The 24,078-nt window shown below is 36.5% G+C and overlaps 1 protein-coding gene across 1 annotated transcript in view; it reads right to left on the bottom strand.

The window, feature by feature from the left end:
- The window catches only part of si:ch211-186j3.6 (neural-cadherin), a 285,200-nt gene that overhangs the window by 166,932 nt on the left and 94,190 nt on the right, over positions 1-24,078 (bottom strand). Inside the window, exons 5-7 of the mRNA XM_046840706.1 lie at positions 20,611-20,722; positions 11,900-12,149; positions 6,699-6,841 (exon numbers count right to left, since the gene is read on the bottom strand). Coding sequence (XP_046696662.1) covers positions 6,699-6,841; positions 11,900-12,149; positions 20,611-20,722 — 505 coding nt within the window. The remainder of the gene's footprint in view (positions 1-6,698; positions 6,842-11,899; positions 12,150-20,610; positions 20,723-24,078) is intronic.

Raw genomic sequence — 24,078 nt, 5'->3', positions numbered from 1 at the left:
GTATTTTGTATTACAGCAGTTAAAATTTGGTGCTTTGAGTACAGTTTTCTCATACTGACCACTGGATGTTCAACAGAACTTGAGAAATGGATTTAAGATTTGGAATTGTTGCTCTCCACAAAGATACCGAGGCTATAAGGAGATCATTAACACCATGAGTTACAGTACAGGGGCCAGGGTCATACAGAGGGTCTTCAAGATGGGTTCCACTTGAAACAGGACTTGCACCGGTCCATCAGAGAAGTTTAGTCCTTGTGCTGTGCGTCAGGTGCAGAATCTGGCTCCAAAAAAAGACGCATGAGTGCTGCAGCATTGCTTCAGAGGTTGCAGAAGTGGAAGGTCCTGCTTGGTAATGCTTAGACCATATGCCATACACACACACACACACACTATATATATATAATACATACATTATACATATACAGTATACTTGTATGAAACTCTCTGACGCACAATGACAATAAACTTGAATCTAATCTAATCTAATGTACTCTAATGCTGTTATAATGCTCCACATTTATTAGGCCATATGACACCAATCTACTGTGGATTATTTTCCCATCAGAGCAAACCCCATCGTGTGCTATTCCTGACATCTGCAGTGCTTTGTTTTTAGCGGTCTATTTACTGTGCACGCTGCTGCCACACCAAATACTTTTAAAGTGGTGACATCACAGTTCATCTTAAACGTGACTCATCAGACAGCACTAGATATTTCCACTGCTCTCCCTCAGCCTCATCAGACAGTGTTTATTAGACTGGCGAGTGGGATGCTTCCCGTCTACAGCCCACAGCTGAAGCACATTCAAGTAAACCTTACAGCTACTGACGCAGACCTGGCATTGGAGGAATCGCATTTACCCTACGGGCTGTGAATTGATTCTAATGCGTTCTGCTAGTGCTTTTGTGGCAAGGTTTCGGGGGGGGGGGTGTTGTAATCAATTCTAATTCAATCTGAATTACTCTCCCCCTCAAACCAGTGTCAAAGTGTAATGAGGTCTGAGGCAGAAAAACTAAACTTTGTGCAATCGTCTGTGTGTGTGTGTGTGTGTGTGTGTGTGTGTGTGTGTGTGTGTGTGTGTGTGTGTGTGTGTGTGTGTGTGTGTGTGTGTGTGTGTGCACGTGTTGCTCCGTTGACATACAGCTGTATTCAGCTTATAAATGCCATAGGCACCGCTGGGGCTACGCCACTACAAAATACAGTTCAACAGATGCCCTTCAAGGTGTTTAATATGTGGTTGAGAAAACAAATTTACGGTAGACATAACAAAGACCACCAAAACGCCTGTGATTCGAAGGAATAAAGTGGCTAATGATAAGAATTTGAAGAAATAGATAACAGCAAATAAAGTGACTCTATTATAAATATACTTGATGAAATCCAAATCGACTATATTACCTTTTATTGCTGCCTCCTTTGACACGTTCTAAAGACCATCACATTAGGAAAGGCAACGTTTTTTTTTGTAAGCCAGTTCATGTCACACTTATATAATATAAATATAAATATATTTGCACGATCAAATGATCTGATCAGGCATGTGATTCAGACACTCATAAGCACGCTTTTTTATTTTTAATTATTTTAAATCTTAATCTACATTTTAAATCTATATTTTCTTGCTGATAGATGTGCCCAACAACTGCACAGGCACACTGTTGAAGTATTCAACACGTACAAAAATCACCTGTCCTCCATTGCATCACTCATAATAGAGTTCCAAACTGCCTGTCATCAACATCTGCACAAGAACTATATCAGAAGCTTTATAAAATAGGTTTTCATGGCCAAGTATCTGCAAACAGGGCAAAGATCACTGTTCGTGATGCCAAGCATCAACTGGCATGGTGCAAAGCACATCAGCATTTAACTCTGGAGCAGTAAAAACATGCTCTCTGAAGAGATGAATCACGCTTCACTATCTGCCAATCTAATGGCTGAATACCTGGTTTTGGTTGATGCCAGGTAGGTGGGAGGAATCGACCGCAGAAAGTTTACCCAAAGGGAAGACAACTCCAGAATAATGCCAGGTTTTTGGAATACTAAGTTCAACAGGTCAAAAAATGTGAAAATGTGGCCACCTGACCATCACACACACACACACACACACACACACACACACACACACACACACACACACACACACACGTGGATCTTCTCCAAAAGGTCTCAGCCAACCCTGTTTAACAAATCCTGTGTGCACAAAACAAGGCCCAAAAAGACGTTTTGTCAACATTGGTGTGAAAATTACCCAAGTAAACTGCACAGTGCCTGAACCTGAGCTCAACTCGATTAAATACCTTTGGGACGAACTGGGATGCTGACTGCCAAACCAAAGCCTTAATGTCCAGCAGTTCCTGACCTCACTAACACCACTTCTGGTTGAATAGGCACAAACCCCCTTAGCAATGTTCCATAAACTTGTAAAAAAAAATAAATCCTTTCCAGAAGAATGGAGTCTGGTATGGTAGAAAATGGTGGAACAAGGTGGAGACGATATTTTAGGAAAGAAATGAACTCAAACTAAATCACCATTCTGCAAAACTAGAATTGTGACAACAGCTTTGTAATAGAGTTCCAATACCAGTAAATTATAGTGCATTTCCATGGCAGGTTTGACTTTTGACATTTATTTTTATGCATTTAATACATATTTTGTACACATTTAAACTGATGCATCAGTAATATAATAAGCAATAAAATGTCAGAATAAATATTTCCTCGCACTGTAGTGGTCCTACAATGCAAGGAATATACATGTGCCATTCTTTTTTTCCTTTGGCCAACTTGTAATGTGCTCTAAAGATACATCATTAATGTAATGTCAAGTGCATTCATTAAAATGCCTAATTTGGCTTACAGTAGTGTAATTCATTTGTGTGTATGTGTGTATAAGTGTGTGTATGTGTACTATATATGACCTCTGCATGAAGCAGGAAGCAAAATGACGAGGCAGCCAGCATATATCTGCGCACATCATAGATGAAGATGATCTTTGTCAAGGGGATGAACCAGTCCCTTTATATAAAGGAGAAAAGGATATACAAACACTGGCCCTCATCCCACATCAGCTCTAATCAGCATCTCAACCCCAAACAAGATACATACTCAGAGCATGATTAAAGAGAGCAAAGGAGCATTAATAATAATAATAATAATAATAATAATAATAATAATAATAATAATAATAATTATTATTATTATTATAATAATTATAATAATAATAATAATACAAAAGGCAATTTGTAAATGTCATTTTCAGGCAATTTGTGCTTTAACACAGACCAAGTGTAAAGAATGTTCTTAGTTAATCAGTAACAAAATACAAAATAAAAGATTTTCTATTGCGCCTTCAGACAATCTGGCTTATTCGATTTGCTATATGTGTTGCGCGTATCCTCAGTAATTGCAATTTCGAAAGCAATTCATTAGTGATCGTACAATGTTAACAGCCTGTCTACTGCTTCACATAACCAATCATTTTCATTTGTTCATCGTATTCACACAAGGGCACACATTAAGATGATGGAACCTCTTTTAACTCTGCTCTGTCTGCCGGTTCAAGAGCTACAGTAAACACCATAAATAAGTGGGGGGTAAATAAATAAATTAGAGAGAAAAAAAAAAAACTGACAGGTGCAGTGTGGTGGAGATGATCTGGCTGATTATCGGCATAAACATTGGTTTGCATCTTTCACCCAGCATGATGTCCTTTGTATTTATGCCTTTAATACAACATTGTATTGACTTTGAGCTTTGAATTCATAATGCAGCAATAACTCAAACAGGAGATATCCATCAGTAAGTTACATGCAAATTACCAACAAGAATCAAGTGCACAGCTTGACATAGGCTACAAAAAAACCTTGAATGGCGTATAATGTATGATTGTGAGAAAAGCAGGAGAGGCTGAAAGTTGACAAATCATCGAAAAGGGGGCAATGAAAGGAGCCTTTGATATTCAGGCGGTGGAATAAGTGCCAAAAGAAATAGAGATTCTTCTCAATTTATGAAGTGAGTTTACTTATGAAAAGTTCAAGCATGTCTAATATCAGCTGGGTAATAAATATCAGCTGTGTAATCTTTATATTAACTGAGTAAAAATATTAGATTTCTTACTACTGACTATCAAGTTGTTAACTCAGAATATAGTTTTTTTTTAGTTTTTTGCTTTTAGGCATCCAAGACCCTTGCACTGCTGGCAACCACCCAGACCTTAGCCTATGTAGCCACTGCTCCCTAGACAACCATCAAGACACTTGCAGTTCTGCAAATAATTTTAAAATGCTAGCTTTGCTGCCTATATTTGGAACTCTTGCTCTGATCCCCTGAAAAAGCCTGATTTGGTCTTCAACCAGAGAGCCATTTTTTTGTTGCTGTTTTCCCTGAACACTTGCCCTTTTGGTAATCTCTTTATGATCCTAACGTTCTTAATGCAACTAGCTTATCCCTGGCCTCTAATATTAAATCTTAAAATCAGAAACCTGACCTTGGCCCCTGTATTACTGGCAAACACAGATCTTTGCCCTGATAATTCTGTCCCTTTCAGTGTGGCCATCCAGACCCACAACCAACCTCCTAGACCTCTCTGATAGAGTATGTCCACCTTCAAACTCCTTGCTCGCCAATCTCCAAGAATCACCTGTCTTGCCTACAAATAAAATCTGTGCATCAGACCTGACCTGTGTGAGCAAACCTATACCTGCTGAGAAAAAGAGTCCCCTTTTAGCAAATTATCAGAAAAATACATGAAAATCATACTAAAGGAAAAGTATAGATACCTTTTTGCGAAACTTATTCCATTACAAGTTGCCACCAATTGCAATATGACTTGATTAAATGTCACAGAGACTCTGATTTCAACAGAACTCGAGTATTTGACTAATATTGAAAATAGGCTCAAGGTTGTATTTCCTTATTACATCTCAACACTTCATAAACCAAGACCTCTTTAACATGCCAGAATGAAACAAAGATCAAGCAAGTAGGTCAAACAAAAAAGACAACAAAGTAAAGCAATCTTTCAAAAAAGGTGTATTCACTTGACAAATAAAATGACAGTATTGTCACAAAGTAGAATTACCATTAGTATTCAATGGACAAATAAAATGAAAGCAAATCTTTTTAGATCAAATAAAATCGAATATTCAGTGCTGACTGTGATTTGATGCACCTCTCAGTCTCAGATAGGGCCAATAGTTTTATTATTCAATCTGAACAAAAGCTGGTTATTTTTGGACTGAAAATGAGGCCAGCAGTGCAAAATTTCACTCACAGGCAGCAGATGTGAGTGGAGGAGTGTTGGGCTTTGATGAAATCTTAATGAAATGTAATTGGTAACGGTCACTTTTAATTAAGATATAGTGGAGTAAAAAGTACATACTGTATATATATCATAATACATAAAACTCATTAATGAGTAGAGAGTAAAAGTTGCTTATATCTCCGATACTCAGTAAAACTAAAAAGTAGCCAAAAAATGACTTAAGTTCAGTAACAAAGTACATTTACTTAATTACTTTACACCACTGCAAATGGTTTAGGCGATTTGTCATCCGATTATTGCCACCTCTGTCCGGATTACTGTCACAAAATTGTATGCCCAGTTTTGTATTCCTAATTCTGTCCTGGTTCTAGCTCAGTAACCCAGGACTCCACTGACTCATGACATCAAGCCTCATGACTCAAGCCCCATTGACTCATTTGTTTAGCCTGAAACATTGCCCTGAATTCTGGCTTAGCTACTATTACTGAGCCTTCTTCAGTCTACCATAGAACCCTAATCTGTGTCAATAATATCAGTGCAATTTATTGACCCTTGTTCTTCTGCTTTATTTTCTGTCCTATGTCAACTTCCCCCTGCATCATTCCTTTTTTCCTTTTTTCCTTGCCCCTATGATGCCATCAGTCTTGGTAAGTCTCTGCCTGGCTTTTGTACCCTTTTCTAATGTCAAATCCCCACCTCTTTTGCTTCTCCAGTGTCAGTCACACCTTTCATGACGTCCTTATTATTGGTCACAACATCCATTTCTTCCATAGCCTCTATTTCTCCTACAGTGCTGGTCATAGCCTCTTCTTTCTTTAGTGTCTTTCACACCCAGTCACAGTGTTTTCATCATTCGCCATATCCCAGGTTTTGCTGGTTTCAACATTTCTTGCCCCATAGTTCTGCTTTGTTGCTCCAGCTTATTCGTTCATTACGGACTTCAGAAATGTTTTGCTATTGCGCTCTGTCAGCATCTTGGTTTATGCTACATTATGATGGCCATCAATAGTTTGAGCCCAATTTCCTGAATTTCAACCACAAATCTTTTTTATCAAATTTACAACATCATTATAAAATAATACCAATACATAATGCAAGTGTGGAGAACCAGCAGATTTCAATTTCATTATCCAGGCCTGATGTCTTGTTCCATTAAAACAAACTCTTCGATAATAAAAATGTTCTCAATAACACTGTACTCACTGCTAAACATTCAAAGTTAACTCAATTTGCATATTTTTTTAACAGATATTTGAATCATTTAATTTCTCAGGCAAATGCTTCAATATAATAACTTTTCAAACCACAGCAACTAAAGTTGAAATCAGGCTAATGTGCCTTCTTTATTAAAACAAGATAATAGTTAGATCTTTGTTGATATATCAAGCAAGGACAATTAAAGTAGCGTGGGGGAATAAAAAACGAAATCACCTTTTTGACTGTCAATGACAAAGTTGCCTTCTTCGTTGCCTGCTGAGATTTTGTATGTGATCCCGTCACCATCTGGATCTTTAGCCAGTACTGTTGCCACCAAGGTATTAGGTCCAGCATCTTCAGACACAAAAGTACGATATCTGAAAAAAATGTAAATGCGCACACACACACACACACACACACACACACACACACACACACACACACACACACACACACACACACACGTTAACACTTCTTATCTCCTTAAAGCAACGACTAATGCGTGGGTGTTAAAGCAGACAGTATACTGTGTCCACTCAACAAATACTGGTGTTTCATAATTAGCTAACTTATGCCTTAATGAATGCATTTCCCATATGTTACACTTCATTTTTACTTTAGAATGGATGACATGAATTTGCTAGGAAGTGTGAAGTAGATGAGTTGTCAGGTGTTTAAAAATAAATTAAATAAAAGGTTGTGCACATTCAATATTCACATAACTAGAACTTGCCGTGTGAGGCAAAAATCTCTCAGAAGTTGAATATATTTTCCTTCAAAAATAAAGCTTTCTTTTATTCTTTAAGTAAATACAGCATATACTGTATACCACTCAAGATTATCAACATTAAAAAAGCATTAAAAAGAGTGTGGGCGTAACTGTATTGTAGCTTTTCTGTTGGGACCGCGTGTGCTGTTTATATAGATGCTCCTCACCTTACAAACGAGATACGTTCCAATACGATCCGTTCGTGGCATGAATTTGTTTGTAAGTTGTTACTGTGTTCGTTATTGACTACGCATATCTCCTAATGATATAAGAGGTATAAATATGATCAAATAAACAATAAAATATACTACAAAACATTAAAATAATCAAAAAACTGCATACAATATTTTGTATTAAGTAATGAAAAATAAAAATGAATTAAAAAAAATTCACATCATGTAGACTCGTTACGGCGACGACGACTAGTTCGCGGCGGCTCTCCTCCCTTTAAATTTTTTTTTTTAACAAATTTCACTTTGACGACAGGTTTGTTCGTATCCGCAAAAGTTCGTAAAATTGAATGGTCGTAAAGTGGGGAGCGTCTGTACTACTACTCGATTCATTGTTTCGATCATTGTACGATTTATTAATTCATTGACACCGAGTGCTCTTCAGTCAGTGCTCTCTCTAGAAAAAGAAACAGCTTTTATCTGTCACATACAGTATATACAGACATCCTAAGGTCATGCATTATAATGTTTTTTTTCTTACTTGTTTTCTCATAGCAAAAATTATTTTCTCGTTATCATGACTTAAAACTATAAATAACTGTTTCTTTTAACAAGTTGTTTTCGCCAGATCAGGACTTAATTTTCTAGTGATCATCAGAAAAAACTCGTAAAAAAAAAAAAAGAAAGAAAAATATATTATAATGCATGGCATCTTAGTACTTCTGCACATATACATGATTTATTTATTTATTCACATGACCCATCTTGTTTGAAAGTTCAGGAAGCTGAGGTCCGAGCACAATATCAGCCTTGATATATCAACCCCAAAGCAGAAAAGAATTTAGGGCCTTGTTTAAGGGCTCAGCAATAGAAGATTGGTAATGCTGATGTTGAATCCCTGGTTTTCAGATTATCAACCCAGAACCAGTCTAAAATAATCTATTGCAATTTTTTTCAATTAAACATTTAACTGTCCAGATAATGGTTGTTTTCTGAAATGGAAGAAATATATATTTTTTTATTTCCTACTCTCTGACTTCTCTTCTAAATTGCATAGAGCAAAATGTCGCTTTATTTCATATCACCTCAGAATATACCTATACCAACAATGTTTTCACTAGAAAAACGTATAAACTCCTCTAAAGTTATTTAGCCGACTGAGAGTAGGTAAAACAGCCCACAGTGCTGCACAAGTTTCTCAATAAATATGGCTTAAACAACAGGAGTAAAATCATGTCGTCAATTAGAGACTCCCCAACAATACATTTCCCACCAAAATGTGCCTACTAGGCCCTTGCCTTGCTTCCGTTCCACAGAAAATCTCTATCACTACATAATGGTGAAGGTGACACCGAAACATCACATCTGAACAGTGCGGCATCTTTAATCCACCCACAAGGTCCTCGGAATACTTCCCCAGGTGCATAGACATTTCTGAACAAAAGGTTTTAAAATGTAGAAAAAGAAAGCAGAGACGTTGACAACTTGACAATGAAGATCTCGCTCACCTACCTGCCCACTATTTGTACTCATACAGCCTCAAATATCGCATTTCTCTCCACTGGCATATCGGAAAAGCAGCAGTATGTTGTGTTTGACCGATCCGAATGCATCATCTGAGGAGGGGTGTAAAAGTCCATCATAGCTGATAAAGGTCAAGTGCAGATGGGGCTTTGATGGACTGTCAGTGGGTTCTGCACTTGATAGGTCACGAATACAAAAAATACAACTATAGGTTCAAATTGGACTATGGGTATTTTTGGTAAAAAAAAAAAAAACTATTGGTAACATTTTGTGCAGATCTTTTTTTTTTTTTTTTTTGCAGAATCCACAACTAGAAAGTGGATAGTAGTGTCTTTACAAAAAAGTACAAAGTGCCTGATAATACCGCTATCACGCTGGCAGTAAGAACATTTGTAATTACACTTGTGTAGCACACTTGTGGTCCTGCAATGGTAGAATGAACTAGTTGGCTTTATTTGCCCTGAAGATCCCTCAAAACAAAAATGCCTGAAGACACAGCACTTGAAAGTTTCTGCAGAAAAAACCCCACCACACACACTATAATTTAGATCTGGCCTTTTCCCAGCTACACATTGACCATTTCTTTATAGCTGATACTGGACTTCTTGATTCCTTTTTCAGATTAGGCTCCTTTTACACAGAGATGTGGTAATTTAATTATTACTGGAGTACCTTTGCAGTATTTGAATCCTATCTGAATCATACTTATTTATAAGAAGCATAAACTGTACTTGTATCTGTGTGGTATAAAAGTAGATAAAAAAAAAAGATCTTTAAATACCAAAAATATAGATGTTATTTCTACAACCATACTGTACTTGTTTTTAGCCATTTAGAAGAAACACGGATCACTGCTAACACTGTCAAAACCTAAATATGGTTCTAGAAATGGAGTAATCATAATGTCTTAATGGTCCAAGATCATATCTGTATTTGGTAATAAAGGTTGGCTTTCAAACAAAAATTTCCCTTAGCTATTAACGTAGTCAATTATTTGTTATATTCACCCACCAACCCTATGCATAAGTAAGAAAATGTTTTGATTTCAATAGCAATGAATATGGAAAAAAAGAATGTCATTATGATAGTAATAATGCTCTTTTAATAGGCTGTATATCTCTTGAAAATTAATTCCCATTTGTCAGTATTATGTAAAATAATAAACTAATCTAGCGTTAGGAGGCAAAATAAACACATTTTTAATCCTAATAAAATATCTGCACAGAACCAAGACCTAAACCCACACTGAACACCTTTGGGATGAATGGGAACACTTAATACACCCCAGGCCTCCTCCTCGTCATACATCAGTGCCTGACCTCATTAGTAAACACAAATCCCTACGGTCAAACCACAAAATATAGTAGAAAGCCTCTTCAGACGAGTGTAGGTATATAAGAGCAATCTTGATAATAGGATGTTCAGGTAGAACATATGAGTGTGATAGTCAGGCCCCACAATCCTTTTGTGCATAACCAGCCAGTGAAGAGGAACAATATGAGAGATAACTGGCAAATATATAACAAGATGATAAAAACCATCAGATGATGGAAACACAGCTATAGATTTTGATTAAGACCAAGGACAAGGAAAGTATAATTCAGTGCAGCTTTGGTCTAATAAAATGGCTAAGACAGAAAAGGTGATAGGTGTTCATATAGGTGGTCTTTTTAACCTTCACAAAAATAATGTAATGCAATTGTAAAACTTCCCCAAGAACATTTATTCACACATTTCAATTCAGAGATACCCCAAACACCCACACACACACAAAATTAACCACTACTTATTATATATTTATTTGAACAAATTCTCTTTCAAGCGGAAGAATGTATTTTTATGATCCTTATTACATCCCCTCTCTCTGTTAGGTCTCAAAACACTGTAAAATCGCATCCTGTTCTTTTAGAAATTATCACTCAGCCGCTTTCTCTCACATTTTATTTTCTTTGTCTCGTCTCCATCCGGCTCAGACGAGCAGCTCCAGTAATGATGTACTGTGGAGATGTGTCTGCTTGAGTGACAAGGCTCATTTTTGGTCTTAGCGGAGGAGCCCCAGCGTCTTGTAACGCCAAATTAGCCCAGTGAATTGGAACAAACAACAGTGACAGACATTACAAACTACTCAATTACTGTCTGGACAACAAGCAGGCTCTGCTATTTAATAGGCGAGATGGAGGATAATCAGTGGGCATTGGATGCACTAGGATGGGTGTTTAGAGACAGAAGGTCAGGTGTAAAGCTGAGTCACGAATAAAAGTCAATATTTCTATCATCTCATGCTAGAATTTATTCAAAAAGATTCTTATAAAAAAAATGAGGTAGGCACAATGTCCATTATGTCTTATATTTCTATATTCTTCCCACAGTATGGCAAAAATTGGAAAGATTTTATAGTCAGCGCACAGAAGCAATAATAATCAAAGTGGAGGTTATGCAAAAATATGCATTATGGACATAAAAAGGGAGAGATCCACCATTCCTTCCCTCTCTTCAAATGAATGCATGGCTCACTGAACCTGCCTCATTGCTTCAGTGAGCAGGCTGCCAGAAAATCGGCCAATTAACCAAGCTAAGAGCACATGATCCCAAGTAAAATGGGGAAAATAGCAAAAAAGTTAAACTCATCGCAACAAAACCATCAACACTGGCACAATGTTGCAGCCCCAGACTGACACAAATGGACAAGAGAGGACATGGACTTAGCTATGGAGTCCATGCTTACACAGAACTGAGCAGCTGATCCTGGACGGAAATCAATGAATTGGCAGGAATGTAATGTTCGAAGTGCATTGTGGGTAACATACAGTGGGCAACCTTGACGTTACGAGCGCATCCTAGAAATCATCTAAATTCTGTAAAAATAAATAAATAAAAAATTGTCCCAATAATTTGAAAGCTTTTTAAAATTACATGTTTCCCGAACGAAGGAACGAAATGAACATGCGGAAGTAAATTTTTTCGAAACTCACACTGGCTGGGAGAATTCGGGTGTCTCATCGTTGACGTTAGCCATCCGCAGGCGTACCGTAGCCGTGCCTGTCCGCGGCACCTCGCCCTTATCCACGGCCATTACCACAAACTCGTACAAATGATTGGGGCGCTCGTAATCCAGAGCGCCTGCCGGGAAGATAGTGCCATGGGGGGAGATGATGAAATCAGAGCTCAGTGTGTAGTAAGTGATGTCAGCGTTCTGCTCCGAGTCACAGTCGCTGGCTGACACTGCAGCAGAGAAGGAGATAGAAGAAGAAAAAGAAGAAGAAGAAGAGAGAATGAGAAAGAAATGAGGAGCAAAAGAAAGCGAAGAAAGTCGAAGAGTAAGAGAACGTAGGAAGAAATAGATGAGAAGAGAGGTGAAGGGTGATGAGAGTGAACAAGAGAAAATTGTGCTCATAGACTAAGCGGATCAACATACATTTAAGCTTTCTTGAGAAAATAGATAGGCTATATGCAGTTTCCACCTGCTTAAGTAAAAATTGCTTATAACAAAGTGAATCTGACATGCAATCAGAAGGTCTCAGGCTGAGAGGTTCATTGCATTCGACAAGTATCGCTGAACACAAATAGGCCATGGGCCGTTTTTGTATACTATTCAGAATGAAAAGCTGCACACGCAGCAGTCACTTTGTGAGTCGACACCCTAAGGAAAAAGGGAAAAAAAGAAAAAAAAAGAAAGGAAAAAAAAAAAAAACTGAGGTAAACATTTCTTGATTCTAGGGATAGTTTTCCTGATTCTGCACTAACTGAAGCGTCTTTTTTTTTGCTGAATTTCAGATGATAAATTATGGGCTTCTGAGATGTGCTTTATTTACAACTTCATGGCATAAAAGGTTAGATGTTAACAGCTGTCATTAAACAATGAGGCTCAGCAGAAATCTACTATCCAAGCCAAATTCCTGCTATATGTGCATAAAATAAAGATTTACAGTAGCCAGCAGAATACCAACATATTATTTTTGGGATAATATGAACTTAATAATCAAAAAACTAAAGTTGGCTGATGTTCCTGTGGGAGTTTCAAAAAAAATACTATCAGCAATGTTATTTCATAAACAAAATTATAATAATAATTAAAAAAAAAAACCTCTTTACCCAATACCTCAAAGAGTCATCATTTTACTTCTATCATCCGGGACACATCATTTTTCAAAAACATGCTCCACATCATCACGATGATCAAATCAACTATCTAACAAATAATCTCTGTGTGAGCTCTGTAATGTGTAGATCAGGCGATCAAGCCGGTTTGTAGTACATGGTTTAATCTGCAATTTCGATGTCCAAACGGCATTCTGTGCCTCAGGGTTGAATAAGATTACACCCTGCTTGGGATTTAAAAGCTACAATTTCCGCTCACCAATCAATTTCCCTAACGTGTACATCAAACTTTGAAATTCTTCAATCGTTCATTTCATGGAGATTATTTTACCCGTATGAATTGGGAATTAAGAGGTCTGCTTTTGCTTGACAGGGCAAAGCTATACAGAGATGAGGATTCTTGGCATGTGGGCAGGACGTGTAGGAGGCAACTGTTTGGCACTGACATCTGAAAAAAAAACCATTTACCTGAACAAACATTAATCCACATTATAGTCAACCCCAAACCTACAGCACCTGCAATCAATTCTAAAAAAAAAATCGACATGTACGTATATCTATATGAGAAAATGACCAATAGCCAATAGTGGAAAAAAGTTACTTTGGAATGAAATACATGGTCAAAAGCATTGGGACACCTAATTCTTCTAGTCATATATGGTCATATATGGCTTCCTCAAACTGTGGCCTCAAAGTTGAACACAATTGAAATGTTTTTGAATGCAGGAGCAGTTAGCAGTTTTACTTTCAATTGAACTAGGAGACCAATGAAAACGGCACTGTGCACAAAGCCAGATGCATAAAGATCTTGAGTGGCCTCTAAAGAGCTCTGACCTCAACTCTATTAAAGACATTTGGGATGAATTGGAACGATGACCGCAACCCAGACCTTCTCACCTCACCTGACTTTAATAAAACCATTGTGGACTGAAATAATTCTCTACAATCTCAATTTCAAATCTAGTGAAATACATTCCCAGAAGGTTTTATAGCAGCAAATAGGGACTGGGAAATTCAAAAAGCATAGAGTAAACCCCCGAAAATTTGCGGTTCAGAACTCGCAGCTCGGAAAATTCGCGGGTTCTCATTTGGGAATTAACCAACAGCAAGTTGAGGATCATCCTAAAATTCACCGGAATTCGCAGTGGGACAGAATGTTCAGGAATGTTAGGAATAACATTTTAAACTGTGTTTTCACTAACAAATTTTATTACATTTTTTAAAACACATTATTGTATTATTAATTTTAAATGATAAATAAAGCATTTATGTCGATTACTTCACATTTTCTGTTTTTGCATCAAAATGTACTTACTGGTGTAATGTCTAGATGAATTCACTAAGGTATTATAGGGGCTGCGGGGGTGCATCCAAAATTCACGGATTTTCGGAACTCGCCTCTTAGAACGTAACCCCCCGGGGACCACTGTATATGAATCTTGAAGTGTCTGCAAACTTCTGTCCATATAGGTTATAATAATATATTTGATTATTTAGGATTTTAAAGTTTTGTTTCTTTCAATGCCTTTAACCCTATAAACCCCTGGCAATAATTATACCATTGAATTCTTAATTCTGATTCTTAAAAATTATTAATTGAGCGTCTGTAACAAGTGGCAGGTTGTTATATATTACACGTAGCTTTAAATTGATTACAAAAATATGTAGTTTTATGATAAATAAAAATTGAATAGCATTGGCAAATTGCTGTCATATAACAAATCACTGTGACATCTATTAATTGAAAAATAAGAAACATATTAACATGAACACACCACTCTGTAATATTTTATCCCTTATTTTCGATTTGTAGGATTTAGCAACATTTAGCAACATTTAGCATTTATCAAATGGTCCGTGTTAGAATGTGTTTAAAAGATCGAAAAATAAATGAGACATTCTTGAATCATTCATTTTAAAGAGATTATGTTGTCAGCATGAATTGCAGGGGGAAGACAGTAATGAAGTTTCATTTATTATAAATATGTTTTATTGAGGTATGTGTTCTTTGTCATTGTTTGTACTTCCTAGTGTCTTACTATCTTGCTGTATACTCCAGTGGATTTCAGAAAATCATGCCGTTTCTCATTAGATTTAAATGAATCCATAAACAGTGTTAAATGAGAACCTGTCTCAAGACCACAAGCCTAATCTAGCGGTTCTGGTGGACCTGTGTAGAGTAAGGGTTCTCTCAATGTGTATCTGTAACTAGACATTTACTATTCCAGCATTTGGCAGACATCCTTATCCAAAACTTAGCAAAATCAGGGCCCAGCAATGGCAGTTTGGTGTGGCTTGAATTTAAACTCAGCTTCTGAACTTCAACTCTTCAGTCCAACACCTTAACCACTAAGCTACCACTGCCCATGTATCACTTTTGCATGTATACATCCTTATACAGAGCTACTTACAATGATCATATTTATACAACCGGTCACTTGATGGTTAAGAGCCTTGTTTGAAGGGCTCAACAGTGGCAACTTGGTGGTGCTGGAATTTGGACTCATAAGCTTTCGAATCAGAAGTCCAATGTTTTAACCACTGAGCTACCCGTTCCCAGAGAATTAGAGAGAACGTTCTCCTTTATAAAGGCTTATGTGCAGAAGAAAGAAACCCTGAATTGCATTTATTATTTAATTTGCCCTCATAGAATAGTACTGATAGATGTTTAAGTCCATTCAAAAGCATGGTGTACCTTATCTATCACTGATAAAAAAGCATCACTCAAAACAGTTAAAAACAGATCGTGCGCTCTACACTGATTGGTGACTTGCTGTGTGCTTGACCAGGATTTTATTCGCTCATAAATAACGACTGATTTCGCAAAATGTAGTTCAAAGAAAAATAAAACATTTCACTTTGAAATGTATTGAATTTTAAGTAAAAGTCACTCCTCAAATTGAAATACTTATAGTAATGAATATACAATAGTATGTATTATACCCATTTAGGTCAATGCCATGTGCGTCATAGAACCGTTAAACCGTTTTGATTATCTCTTAATAAATACATGTAGGTATAATCCACGAGTACCAGAGACTTCTCCGACTGTATAATGTTGCCTGAATTCTCGAACAATAATATATGCTTGTCATCGCTCTGGGTACAATCTGGTCCTCTCGTTCCCAGCACACTAATCCTACAGACAGTTTTCTAATCTCCATTCCTGCTTCTTAATAAAGCACTACAAGATGCAGTCCTAGGAATAATAACCTTTTTTTGCAAAAAATAAACCGAAGGAAGGGTTCCCAGAGGAGGTTAATCAGATATTACTTGCATATAAGAAATGAAAATAGGACCCTTTTTTTGCATTGAAAGATGAGATTTGCATATTGAAATGTTTTGTATAGCGATGTGGAATTTCAGATTTCATTATCTCAGTTATTCAGAGCAGAGGATTCTGCGGTTGCCTTTACGTGACATTTCCTGCTCATTCATTAAAGGGGGTTTGACTAATAATCTGTCTGAAAATGAACTGCACCTTCAGCTGCTGCTCAGAGGTGGTTTAATCGGAGCGTAAGAAGCATGCCGAGCTTGCTGGATAATCTGCGGGAAGCCTACTCACTCCGTACGCAGATTCCGGTTCAGCCGTACCTGCTGAGCCCAGCCAGGATACCTGCTGTACATTTCTCTGCTTCACCTTCCTTAAGCTGCCAGCAGTCTCTTAGTTAATCTACCGAAATGGTTGCCAAAAGCTTGTTTTCCAAAAGTTACAAGACAAAAAAAAAAATGTTTTGTTTTTTTTTAGACACCCAGCCTGATGTTTGTTTACAGAAACTACTTTGCACATTGTTGGGTCTGAATTTGCCACTTGTTTAGTCTCTTCAGCATTTGTTTTACTTCACTGTCTCACCCCTCCTTCCCCACCTCCTCCTCTTCGCTGTCTTAGCTTCATGTACAAGCAGTGATGCGCCGGCAGCTGTTCTCTCTCCTCCTTTCATCCACGTACCTGTTTACATCATGCTATCAAGCTTTGCTATGATTCTTATTGCCTTAGGCATATGTTTGCCACTGTGTGGTATAAATGCACTTGCAAGACTGCAAAATTGAGCAAATGCATGGCAAGATTTGCCAGGCAATTTACAGACAGCAAAGTGAAGTGTCATCAATGGAAAACTGTAAGTGATCGAATAAAAAAAGAAACTTTACTCCTGATTATAAAAAAAAGAGTATGTGTTTTTTATATATATATATATATATATATATATATATATATATATATATATATATATATATATATATATATATATATATATATATATATATATATATATATATATATATATATATATATATATATATATATATATATATATATATATATAATGTGTGTGTATGTGTGTGTGTGTGTGTGTGTGTGTGTGTGTGTGTGTGTGTTTTAAAATCAAACAAATGTATTTTATATTACTGTATTTATAATTCTATTACATTTGAATAATAGACAACTATAATTGTTCTATAATTATAATTATACCTTAACTCGATTAAAATACCCTACAAAAATAATAATTAGGTTTGTGTATGTGTGTGTGTGTGTGTGTGTGTATGTGTGTGTGTGTGTGTGATAATAAAATTATGATAATAAAATTTTGACTAGTAAGCACATGTGACTGGTTGTTAACATGGGCCCTTAACCCTCAATTGCTTAGCTGTATTACTGAGAAACTGTAAGTCGCTCTGCATAAGGAATTCACTTTGTGGCTGAGCACATGCTGCTGGTTGTTAACATAATTATTTAAAATAAAAAAGTATTTATTAGTACTGTCAATCGTTTAAAATATTAAACTGCAAATAGTCGCATGATTGCCATGATTTAACTCAAACTTAACGCAAACCTTTTAATTGCACAATTTTTATTTGTTCCAAATGTACCTTAAATTAATACTTTTTCAGTTTGTAATACTCTAATCAACATGGGCAATGCAAAGCGAATTTTCCCAAAGGAAATAATGTAAATTTAGATAATCTGTTTTTCACACCCAAAAATATTCATCTAAAAATCCTTTTGAATGGTATTTAATGTACAAATTATTGCCCCTAATGTATCCAAAACAAATAACAATGATTTTTTAAAAAATTCAAACAAATAATCGTGCGCTTTACCTTTAAAAAAGTTATGGCTGGAGTGAGGGAGACGAGAGAAAGGAGAGGAAGAGGGTGAGGGTTATTGCTTGGAGGGAGAATCTCCTTCCATTAGAACACACGTGATCACAATACTACAGTAAACAGTATGTGCGCGCAAATGCTATTGAGTTATGCATTGAGAGAAAAAGAAGCATTGTCTTGTTTGCGTGATGCTCGATGTTCGCAATGCAACTTAAATTTAAGTTTTTGCTCGTCTTGCTAAGCATTCGTAAAGCATGTTACTTGCAATCCAAAGTTCCACTGTTTGTAAACCTATAGGACAACTTTTGCTGTTTCCACACGGACGGATTTAATTGCCGGACGTGTGCATCATAGCAGCTTTTGGTGCTTGATTTGCAACTAAAACAAGTTTAGTGATGAAAAAAAATTTCCACTGGGCTTTTTTTTTTATTTTATTTTTTTATATCTGAATAAACAAAGGATGTGGTGAATAAATGTGTGTTGAGTTAAAGGCTTTAATTTAGCCTCTTTTATATTTATTTATATTTGTATTAAAAAAAGGTTAAACAGAAATTTGTGCTGAATTATTTGTGTATTAATAAAATTAGTGCTGTCAAAATGAATTTTTATTAATGTGTTGTTAATGCATTAATTTTGTCAGCCCAATATTAATACAGTATTTAGTATTTACATTAGTGTTAAGGAAGAGCAAGCAACTCAATTAAATACCTTACAAAAAACGTGTGTGAGAGAGAGAGAGAGAGAGAGAGAGAGAGAGAGAGAGAGAGAGAGAGAGAGAAGATTTCAAGCATTTTCAATGATGTGTATACTGGACAATTGCACTGTAATTATCTCTCAGGTAGGTCTATCTCTGGTCTGAAGTTCTTCAAATGATTCAGATAACCATCACTTTCAGCAGGAGCAAGATGAAAATCCAATTAGTTTAATCCCACAATACCACACCACAGCCTGCTGAAAAGGCTTTTAATAAGTAGTTAGAACAATAGATAAGTGACCATTATCAGTATACATAATTAGAGAATTGAATTATGCAATTTCGCAAGCAGGGATCAATCCTGTTTCAATTCCATTCTAAATGTACTAATATTTATAATAGAAAATACTTCACTAGCACCTGGTGCTCCGCAAAATGGACTTCACCAGACTCTAACCAGAATCGAGCAGTTGTTAAAAATAAAGTAATGCTGTTTTTACAGTAATTCTGTACACATCAATCTATTTTACAGCTTTAAAACGTTATTACAGTAATCAGTTCTTTCTCCAAAGTTCTTAACATGGTATTATATTTGATCTCACCTGTCACTTTCTATTTTATCTAAACCTTTCAAACTTTTTTTCCTAGCTCAAGACTATGAAAATGTGTTGAATAAAACTGTAAAATTAAATAAAATAAACTCCTCTGTACAAAAATAATCTTATAAACTTGATTGAAATGTAACTATAATAATTTTTCAACATATTCCAGCCATAGTTTTCTTTATTCCTGACTTTCCCACATACCCAACACATTATTTATAGTCCTTTGTGTTTGGTGTTTTTGTGTTTGAATTCATTCTGTTCAGTTATTGGAGCCATAAAACTTGTAGAAACGTACACTGGAATATAATATATATATATAATATAATATAATAAAAGCAATAACTTGATGATGGGGTTCCACTGCTGTAACTAAATAAAAAAATGAATCACAACACCCCTGGCTGTGCTTCCCAGACTCCTGGGTCCGTATTGAGAACTACTTAATCTAAAAATCGTAAATGAAATTTAATTAGCAACCGTAAATTAATTTAGCAATGAGATAAAGGAGAACAATTCACTCACACACACACACACACACACAGTCGATCACATTCACACAGTAGGGTAGCATAGGTAGATCCAGACATCATATTAGGAATGGCATTAAATGCAAATCAATGTAACAACGACAACAAGTCATATTTGAATCTAATCTAAGATGAGTGATTGGCTAAATGGTCTGTTTGTTGGAGATCACAGAGACACTTTTGGAATTGTTGCAGTCTTCATTAATTGTAAAATCAAGAATACTAGCTGAACATACAGTACAAACTCCCAGCAGGTCAACACCAAACCTATTTAGCCTAGCACACAACATTGAGAAGCATTGAGAAGAAAGATCTACACTTGTGAATTTAGCACTAGCATTAAAAGTTGTAAAGTGGTAACAAAACTCTTTTCACGTTAACGTGTGAGCCATTTTGGTTATAAACATCTATAAATAAATGTCCCAAATAGAAAGACATTTTCAGTGTATGTAAAAACACCTATTCTTGCCAGAATACTGTAAAAAAATAATACAAATAAATAAATAAATAAATACCATGTGTAGGCATCCCATAAGCTCATTGTGTCCATTAGCCCAACCCCATGCACATCAACATTTCCACCCCCACTCTAAATGGATTCTAATGGGCTTTATTCAACTGTTCTCCAGGGTGAACTTAATATAAATCCTTACCTTGAAGCAAAGACGTTGCTGTCGTTACTGTTTCTGGGACGCCTTCTTTGCTATAAATGGACTGCAGGAACTCTGGTACACAGTCGTTCTCGTCTGTGATGATGACACGTACCTGGTGCACACAGAGAAAGCGGGAAAGAAAATAGAAATGGTGATGATGTAGAGTGAAAGCAAACGGGAACAAAACAAAAAAAAAAGAAAAGAAAAGAAGAGAAATATCTTTAATCAGTGCTAGGTGTTTTGAGACTAACAATGGTGCGCTTATGATCCATAGCAAGGCGAATCGTGGAAATAAAACGAAAAAGAGATTAGAAGGAAAAAGAGTACAATGGGACGATATTACGGAGTTCTAGCAAAAGACACTGATTGTGTTGGTGATAGGGGGCGAGGGAGCACACGGAAAGCATTTGGCGGTAATTGTCCCCATTTCTTACCACACACACAGGAAGATTTTTTGGCTAGATTGCCCTTTCAGCATGAACCCTGCCAAATTGAGCATACCTTGGTGAATTATTACAAATATGCCTCTCTTTTTTTCAGAGAGCAAAACAAAATCACTTGATTTTGACCTTTTCGTATTTCTCTCTTCCCAGCTCTTTCTGCCCTAGTAGATGAGCACTCAGCAATATTGTATTATAGTAAACATCAAGTATCAATGACAATAATAATGTAAAATAGAGCTATAATATTATTTAGAACCGTCATTGTTATTTATTATCCCAAACCTATTTATGGTCAGTAATTTAGGAATTCATCACCAATCTATAAACACCAACATTAACCTTCTAAAACCATTACAAACCATCTTAAACCACCATACATTCACTGAATTTGGCTAGAGACAGCAACAATACACACTCCTCCTCTGACATGCACATGCAGTAAAACGTAGCCATTACTACGACCTGTTTTAGTGTCATGCTGGTACCTGGACCTCACGTCATATTAAGATTCTAATACAAAACTAATTTCAAAAGTTGTTACCCAATGAATGTATCCAGGCTGAACATCCACCACATAGAACACAAGCAGAGAAAAGATGATGATGATGATCAGGTGATCAGGAATCTCTCTGTTCTCAGTCATGTTTACATCACTGACTCCCTCTGTCTCATCCACAGTAACCCCAGACTTCTTGTTGCCTTCTGCTGTGCTTGTTGTTAGCTTCATAAACTAGGTTGAAAAAGCCGTAAATTGAACTTTCCACCCCTGCATTTGGCAACATACAGCTGAGCAATTGATGGCCTTTCTTAAGGGCCCAGCAGTGGTAGCTTTGTGATGGTGGGATTTAAATACGTGACCTACTGATCAGAAATCCAAGATGTTATCCAATGAGCTACTGTACCACTTCAATACAAACCACAGCAAGTCATTTCAATCCTAAAAAGCACTTCTACCTACATTATATTCAACATGCAAATTTGAAATGAACTTCGTTTTTAGTGTTGCTGGGCTCAACAGCTGAGCTTGCATAAAGAGTGTAGCAAAGCTTTGACTCGTTTAAGCTAAAGATAAAATTAAAAGGGAAAAATAAAACATGCACTCCGCTGAACTCAGCAGTTTGAATTTTATACACCACTGGCAAGAAAAACAACATTTATTCTCTTTCTAATCTCATTGCCAAAGAAGCATGCAATTGATATGAGCAAATGTAGATTAAGGGCCTTTCTCAAGGGCCCAGCAGAGGCAGATTGGCATGATTTGAAGTTGCATTTCTAACTAATCAGTGTTAAAGAGCAAAGAAAAATGTGGCCGAAATGACCAGATAAAGTGTTTAATGATCAACAAATCACTGGTCAGAAAATTTGCAAGAATTAAACAAATGACCTCTTGTGCCACCAATTGCTCTAGGAAAAACTAGTGCAAATAAAAAACTGATGTGAAACTAATACACTGAGCTTAGCCATTATCTGGTTATCTGCCATATGTCTTATTTTAAGTGCTAAAACATACAACCATATACACAACATAACCTGAAACTGTGGACAAGGACTGTGGAAAGCAAGAACAACTGTGGAAGACTGTGAGACTAATGACCATAAATTTGAATCAGGTGCAGACAGTCATGTGACAGTGAGTGTGATCAAGTGATGTAAAGTGGCTGATGGGTAATGTATTTCCAGTCTGTAGTCCTAAAACTAATCAAGGGCCTGAAAACAAGTTCATAAATGCAACCAGCAAGGAGGGGGCAGGAAGTAGATCTACAGTTTTTGTTTAATAGCTCATTTCCTGTCCGATGATTTGTTCTCTAGACCATTATAAGTGTAGAATATTTCTATTATACATGAAAGTCCTAAGATTACATTAATTATATTTTTTCTTTTTTATCTTATGATCAGAAATTAATTTTCTTGCCATAACAAAAGTGTTTTCTTATGATCTCGATTTAACGTTGTTTTCTCATTTTCATGACTCAGTTTTTGGTAAAAGCGAATGCGATCATCCATGATGCAGCAAAGATGCTGCATCTAGAAGATACTCTAATGCCGAATGCACAGAAAAATGTAACTGATCATAGATGGAGATCTCTTCAATTGTGCAGATGGGGATGGTTCCACAAAAAAATCCATGCTGAGCAACTCCAGAACTTGAGGACGAATTTGGTTTGTAATTAATATCGCCAGTCTACTACAGTGGCTCAGGACCACAGGTTGCTTAAACAGTTCTGCATTAAAGCGCCCATCACTGCACACCTCTACAATGGAACTGCAATGAATGGACATTTGGTGCCACCCAGATGAGGATGGGTTCCCTTTTAAGTCCGGTTCCTCTTAATGTTTCTTCCTTATGCCATGTCATTGAGTTTTTCCTTGCCACCTTCACCACTGTCTCGCTCATCACGGATCAACTTACAATTATATGGAACAAACATAAAGGTGCTGAATTCATATACTTTTTATACAACTTAATAACTGCTTTATCTCTGTAAAGCTGCTTTAAGGCAATGCCCATTGTAAAAAAGTGCTCTATAAATAAAATAAAATAAAAAAACCCTGAATGTTCGTCAAATTCGCGAGAAAACAACTTTGTTATGGCGAGAACATTTTCATTATCATGAGAAAACAACTTATATCCAGACCACGAGAAAACGGGTAAGAAAAAATTCCTTAATTTTAAGTACTAAACTTTTTTTTAGTTTTTTGTCAAAAGTGTACACCACATCATTCAAGAGAGAAATTCTGAGCAGAGTCCAGGATTGAGATATCCGGTGGTATACATTGATGTCTTGTTGCTTATGATGGCTTGGATCTCAGCAGTACTGTTGAGAAGAATGTGTAATGAAACATCAAGTCCCAGCACGCCTCAACGGGCGGCCTGCCCTCAGCAGCGTTGCATTGTCTTGCCTGAATATTAACACCTGCAGACAAAATCCTGCTAATTAAGAGCTTTTTATAAAGACGCTCAAAGGTGCCGCGCAGTATCGCGTGGCTCATGTGCACTCGTGCTGCCATTAACTAGCACTTTCTT

The sequence above is a fragment of the Silurus meridionalis genome, chromosome 26, assembly GCF_014805685.1.
Source record: "Silurus meridionalis isolate SWU-2019-XX chromosome 26, ASM1480568v1, whole genome shotgun sequence".
Classification (NCBI taxonomy): domain Eukaryota; kingdom Metazoa; phylum Chordata; class Actinopteri; order Siluriformes; family Siluridae; genus Silurus; species Silurus meridionalis.
The sequence above is the reverse complement of the archived record's forward strand: the minus strand, read 5'-3'. Positions and strand labels throughout refer to the sequence as shown.